We start from the raw sequence: 6,884 nt of genomic DNA, 5'->3' as shown, positions 1-6,884 counted from the left end.
TCCAGAATGCCTTCCGTCCCAGATGTCAGACTTGGATTTTGAGCTGCAGGCCTGTATGAGACCCCAGTGTAGGAAACATGGTTTGCCAAACCTATAAGCTGTTCACTAAGAGTCCCGTTTCCTAAAAGCAAAACAACAACAAAATGTCCTAAAACAAACAAACAAAAAAAAGTAGCTAAGCTTCCTGTAGGTTGTGACAGTCAAGCCAACTTAAGTCTGTAGCCACCTAGGATCTAAGCATTAGGGAGGCTAAGGCAGGAGGGTTACAAGTTCAGGGTCATCCTGGGATACTCTGTCTAAGTGACAGATAATTAATGTATGTGACCAAGGAATAGCGTCAGTAGGAATACAGAATCGCCACAACGCCTGCATTTGTGTGGTTGCTGGAGTGTGTTGGGTGGGAAGGCAGACACTGATTTTGACTGTGCCTCTCTCCTCAGGTGTGATCGAATCCTGAACAAGGAAGGAGAAATCAAACCGTTCAGAAGTAAGGACCGAGATAATATGGTACGCACTGTCATTGAGCCCATGGCCAGTGAAGGGCTCCGGACTATCTGCTTAGCTTACCGAGATTTTGATGGCACAGAGCCCTCGTGGGACAATGNGAGTGAGATCCTCACTGCGCTGATCTGCATTGCAGTGGTGGGCATTGAGGATCCTGTGCGCCCGGAGGTAAGTCCTGCCCATTTTTGAAGTGAAGAGAAAGGGCTAGAAAGCAGAAATGCTTGTCTCTCCGCTGACCACTGCTTAGGGTACAGGGTCCAGTGTAAACCACACAAGCCACCTGGGAGTCACAGGAAGCAGGTGTAAATTTCTGGCCTAGCCACGACCCCAGACACGTTACCTAACTACTTGTCACTTACAGAGATAGACGACTCTCCAATACCTCCTTTCCACATCAGCCGTGGAGTGTCAAGTCAGTAGAAGACAGCATCCCTGGGTTTTATGCTATCCAAGGGGCAGGCAGTAACAGTTTTGTTGGGCTTATTACTTGGTAAGTAGGAATAGTCAGGGGCAGAATTAACCAGAAGACAACTTACTTACTCTTCAGTTACCTTCTTTCAACCGACATATTCTCTTTTGAGCAGTCCCTGTGTGCAGAACACTATTCTAGGTGCCAGAGGAATTTCAAAAGCTAGAATGGTGAGGGTGTCCTGTCATTTCAGTAAGCTCATGGGTGGGAGCCTGGACCACATGGGCAGAGAGAGAGAGTGGTTAGAGCTGCCTCTGGAGATATCAGTGGCCACATCACCAGACGCTGCCCAAGCCTCCCAGGGACCCTGAAGAAGAAGGGGACACATCTGCCTCCCAAAGCAAATTCCCCTTCAACCTAGGAGACCATGAGTGAAATGTAAACGTCCTCTGTGAGATGAACATATTAGCAAGGGGACACTGAGCACTATAAAGGACAATCAGAGCCCCTGTTCTGTCTCCACTGGAGCGAGAGCTGAGCCAGAGCCATAGATCACCAAGCTCATGGACAGTTTTCCTTGTCTTCATCGCTCCCCTTAGGTACCAGATGCAATTGCCAAATGCAAACAGGCTGGCATTACTGTGAGAATGGTGACAGGTGATAATGTCAACACAGCCCGGGCCATTGCCACCAAATGTGGCATTCTGACTCCTAAAGATGACTTCTTGTGCCTAGAAGGCAAAGAATTCAACAGACTTATCCGAAATGAGAAGGGCGAGGTGAGTTGTCGGAGGGAACAGGGAGAGGAGAGCATGACTTTCAAGGGCATGAAGAGCTCGGTCTAGTGTACAGCATCTGGGGCTTGTGGGAGCACATGGCTGACTTCTAAAAGAAAAATCAACCCATCATGAGACACCCCTCCCCCCACAGCTGCTCGTACAGTGAGTGGCGTGTCCTCTTGTCTTTGCTCAGTTACCTGTGGGAGACAGAATCACTAATTTCATTATCTCTCTGTTTCTTTAACTCAAAGAATAATTTTTTTAGCCGGGCAGTGGTGGCACACGCCTTTAATCCCAGCACTTGGGAGGCAGAGGCAGGTGGATTTCTGAGTTCAAGGCCAGCCTGGTCTACAGAGTGAATTCCAGTACAGCCAAGGCTACACAGAGAAACCCTGTCTCAAAAAAAAAGAAAAAAAAAGAAAGAGAGAGAGAGAGAGAGAGAGAGAGAGAGAGAGAGAGAGAGAGAGAGAAGAATTTTTTTGTGTGCTGCTTTCCCCCTACCTCACCCCTCCAGTGTCACCTCCCTATGGCTGCGGGTGACACAGGCTTGTGGTGAATACAGTACGATAGAATAGACAAAAGTTTCCTGATCTACATGGACTCAAACCTAAGCCCCAGCAGCTCCATGGTAGCCTCCTGAGCCAGGGGTTAACTTGACCCTCCTCCTGTAATGAGGCTAAGAATTAAGGATGTGCTTCCATATAGGAAATTGAGAGGGAAAAGAAGATAAAGCCCTGCTTAGTCACCATCAGTGAAGCCATACTGGCTTTTTCATCTCCCTGGAGGCCAGGGAATAAGGGTCCCTCCAGGGCTATAAAGTTTCAGTACTCTTGGAAGCTGGGGGTCATGTGGAAGGGTAAGATTTCCCTGAATAAGCTGCTCTGAGTCTGACTGATGGAAGTGCCTCTGGTATTGGCAGGTTGAACAAGAAAAGCTGGACAAGATCTGGCCCAGGCTTCGGGTACTGGCACGATCTTCTCCCACGGACAAGCACACATTGGTGAAAGGTGAGGTCGTCTGTATATAGCCTGCCAGAAAGGAGGGAAGGCCAGGGTAAAGTCAGATAAAGAGCCATCCTTGGCCTAGCTGGAGATGTAGTCAGTAGCAGAGTGCTTGCTTAGTATGCAAAAGGCCCTGAGTTCAAGTCCCAGCACTGCTGAAGGAGGAGGAGGAGGAGAGGAGTTCGAGGCCAGCCTGGTCTACAGAGTGAGTTCAGGACAGCCAGGGCTACACGGAGAAACCCTGTCTTGAAAAACCAAAAAAAGAAAAAAGAAGGAGAGGAAGAAGAGGGAGAAGTAAGGGGGAGGGGAGAGGGAGGAGGAAAAGAAGAGTTAGGCATGATGACATATACCTGTGATCCTAGAATTTAAGAGGTAAAGGCAGAAGGACCCAAAGTTCAAGGTCATCTTCAGTAACATAGTGAGTTCAAGGCCAGCCTAGCTATGTGGGACCTTGTCTCAAAATGAAATGAGCCATCAGCCAAACTACTTTCCTGTCCCCAGTAAGGAGTCTTAGGAGTGGTCCCAGGCTAGTGGGGACAACATTGAGTTTGGCAAACATCTGAGCCCCTGGCAAGTTTGTGATAAAATAGAGTTGAACTTTTTGGCTTGCAGTTTTAGTAGGGTTTAGGAGTTCTTTAGTTGTTGTTTGCTGGCAAGGGGAGGTAGTACAGTTCCCATGTAGCCCAGATTGACCTCAAAGTCCCTATATAGCTGAAGATGTCCTTGAACTCCTGATCCTCCTGCCTTTACTTCCCAAGTGCTAGGACTAAGGAGTAGGCCACCACAGCTATCTAGAGCTGACAGTAGGAGTGTCAGTCCCTAGGTGGTAAGGCTGAAGTGGTATCCTTGAACTCAGATGTCAAAGCCATCTCATGCTTTCCCAGCTACCTAGCAACGGTGTAAGGCACAAGATGAAGGCTACCTTTCTCAGTTCAGAGTGACCTCGGAGAATCAGTTGCCTGTGGGTGGTTACTGTCGACCCAGTAGCAAAGAGACAAAGGAAGGTGAGAGAGTAGAGGCAGAATAGTAGAGACAGGGGAGAAGACCAAAAGTGTCCCTTTTGTGGAAAGCAGTACTTGCCACGACTTCAGGTGGCACGCGTGTGTTCACTGTCGTGTGTGTCTGTTTTTCCCAGGTATCATTGACAGCACTGTTGGGGATCAGCGGCAGGTAGTGGCTGTCACCGGTGATGGAACAAATGACGGACCTGCTCTAAAGAAAGCAGATGTCGGTTTTGCTATGGTAAGCTCCCCTAGGGTCACCTTCTCCATCAGGAGCCAAGTGTCTGCTTCAGATACCTTCGAATCCTGCCTGCTCTCCTCCCCCGGTCCCCCACCTCTGTCTCCTACCCACCTGGCCAGTAGTGTGTGTGAAAACCAGACAGTGGTTGTTCAGGGAATCCGAGTGGCTTTCCTGGAAAAACAAGAGCACTGTGGTGACGCTGTTTGCCTGGGTGAATGACGGAAAAGTCAGCTTCTACAGAGAATATGGTCAGCGCTGTGTTCCTTGCGTGGGAGGTCGCGAGTATCTGAATCTTTTGGCAAGTTCCTTTAAAACTCAGACGTTCCAAAGACGCATCTTGCTTCAGTAAGGTAGGGTAGGCACTGGAAGTATTGGGGGGCCTGGTTTGGTTTGGTTTAAGGCTTTTGTTGATGGTGGTGGAGGAGGTTTGATGGTTGTTGCAAGCACAGCAGCGGATTCTGGAGCTGCAGAATACAAAGCACACTCTCACCCTGAAGTGGCTTATTGCTCCCGTCCTCTATCCACAACTAACTGTTGTTGGGATCTAAGCAGTGGGAGGGAATCTAGGAAGGTGTGTGTGTGTGTGTGTGTGTGTGTGTGTGTGTGTGTGTGTGTAAGAGAGAGAGAGAGACAGACAGACAGACAGAGAGACAGAGACACAGAGAGACAGAGACAGAGACAGAGACAGACAGAGAGAGAGACAGAGAGAGGTTGGAGGTGCACACCCAACGTTTAGGAGGTTGAGGCAGGAGGATCTTGGGTGTAAGGCCAGCCTGTTGCACAAGCAGTTCCAGACCAGCTTGGATACACAGTAAGGCTCTATCTCAAAAAGGAAGAAAATAACCTTATCTTTGTGGAGCTCTTTTCTTAAAAGGGGGTTGGCTATAGTGTTTTTGTAATACGTGTATATTTATGCATCTGTTTATGAGTATATGTACAAGAATGCAGATACCCATGAAGGCCAGATACAGTTGTGAGCTACAACGTGGCTGCTAGGTATCAAATTCTGATCCTCTAGAAGGGCAGCGTGTGTTCTTAACCACCCAGCCACTTCTCCAGTGCCTAGGGAACTCTAAAACCAACCAACCAACCAAAACCAGTTTCAATTCTAAGAAACTTAAAAAATATGCTTAAGAAGTTAGAATTATATAATGGATCTCTCTCTCTCTCTCTCTCTCTCTCTCTCTCTCTCTCTCTCTCTCTCTCTCTCCTCTCTCTCTCTCTCTCTCTCTGCTCAGTAAGTACCCCCACCAGCCTCCCCTATCCAACTGAATCATTTTGTAGTCAATCTAAGTCATTTTGTCATTTTTATTCATAAATTTTTTATTATTTCTCTAAATAATATATATCAACAAAACATGTGTAGATTATTACAGAATTTCTCATAAAATAAAATCTGACAATTCCAGCCAGTCGGTGGTGGTGCATACCTTCAATCCCAACTCTCTCGGGATACAGAGGCAGTCAAATCTCTGAGGTTGAGGTCAGAATCCAAATCGGGCCCACACCTTATGGATGCTGGAGGTATCTCTGGAGTCCGACACCACAGCAGTGGCTCTTAAAGTGTGGACATGGAGAGACGGTTCAGTGTTAAAGAGCACTGTCTACTCTAACAGAGAGTGGAGGTTCAGTTTCCAGCACCCACGAAGCAACTCACAAGTATCACAGCCCCAGGCGATCTGACTCCCTTTGCTGGCAGGCACCATGCACACATAGGGTGTGTAGACATCTATGCAAGCAAAACACCATACACATAAAATGAATTAAAAAAAAAAAAAAAGTACCTCAACTCCCAGTGCACCTGCACTACCTGGAAACCTATGGAAACACAGACGCTCAGGCACCACTGGAGGCTCCTGGACCAGAAGACCTGGGGTTGAGGATCCTAATGTACCTGAATGTTTAAGAAAGCACTGATTTTTATATCAGCCTATGTCCCAAAGACTGTGCTTGTATTCACACACTTACTAGGAGGACTCAACAGAGCCTGGTCTAAGCACTGTATACACATGGCTGGCGTTTGTTACAGACGTGTGAGGATACAGTTAGATCATAAGAGAAAAAGTCACTGGCAGAATTCCAGAGGAGTCCATGTCCAGCTTCTTTGTACTCTCCCTGCTCTGGGGGGGGGGGGTGGGGGAGTCCATTCTTCCATATTTGCACCAGGTCAGCAGTGTGTATAGTGCCTCTAACTAGGAATCCCATCACACTCAGCTCACAAAGCTGTTATCAATACTGGCCTTTGGGGAACTTTCTGTCACATATCAGAATTCCAGACTCCCAAAAGGGAAGTAGAAGCCAAACTATTTCAGCATAGTCTACCAAGTGTGTCAAAGCTGCAGTCTGTGGGCTGCATGCAGCCAAGGATAGCTATGAGTGAGGCCCAACACAAAATTGTAAAATGTACTCTAAATACCATTAGATTTGGGGGGGGGGGCATGGGTTTGTTGTTGTTGTTGTAACTCCAATGCATCCTTATTTTTGAGTGTGAATGTCATAGGTGACAGATTGTCACAGTGTCAAAAGGTTGGACACACTTGGTGGAGTGAGCCACCCTGTCTCAGTTAAGTGCTGACCAGGAGAGCTCTCAGAACCAAGTTCCCAGTGGCCAGCCTTGCAAATGGGCCTTTCTGAGGACGGCGGCCTGAAGGCCACTAGGCTGCGGGCTTACACACTTTCCTTCCACTTTTGTCCTGGCTGTTTCATGTTGAAGGACCTGGGTTTATCGTCTACACAGACTACTGTCCCAACAAAAATGAGCAACACGAATGTGTTCATTGTATTTTTGTAGTCTCCTTTCACGTGTTAAAGTATTATCAAGTCTCCTGGATATTGTTGGGTCGTTTGGTTTTGATTTTGGGGTGGGGTTTTGTGATTTTGTTTTTGTTTGCATCTTCCCCTACACCTGTGTGTGTGTGTGTGTGTGTGTGTGTGTGTGTGTGTGTGTGT

The 6,884-nt window shown here is 47.5% G+C and overlaps 1 protein-coding gene across 1 annotated transcript in view; it reads left to right on the top strand.

The window, feature by feature from the left end:
* Atp2b4 (ATPase plasma membrane Ca2+ transporting 4) overlaps positions 1-6,884 on the top strand; it is a 97,164-nt gene that overhangs the window by 73,232 nt on the left and 17,048 nt on the right. The window contains 4 exon segments of the mRNA XM_029538723.1: positions 441-672; positions 1,513-1,692; positions 2,612-2,699; positions 3,829-3,935. Of these exon segments, the coding sequence (XP_029394583.1) occupies positions 441-672; positions 1,513-1,692; positions 2,612-2,699; positions 3,829-3,935 (607 nt within the window).

Source organism: Mus pahari, chromosome 5 (genome assembly GCF_900095145.1).
Source record: "Mus pahari chromosome 5, PAHARI_EIJ_v1.1, whole genome shotgun sequence".
NCBI classification, from domain to species: Eukaryota; Metazoa; Chordata; class Mammalia; order Rodentia; family Muridae; genus Mus; species Mus pahari.
The sequence above is the reverse complement of the archived record's forward strand: the minus strand, read 5'-3'. Positions and strand labels throughout refer to the sequence as shown.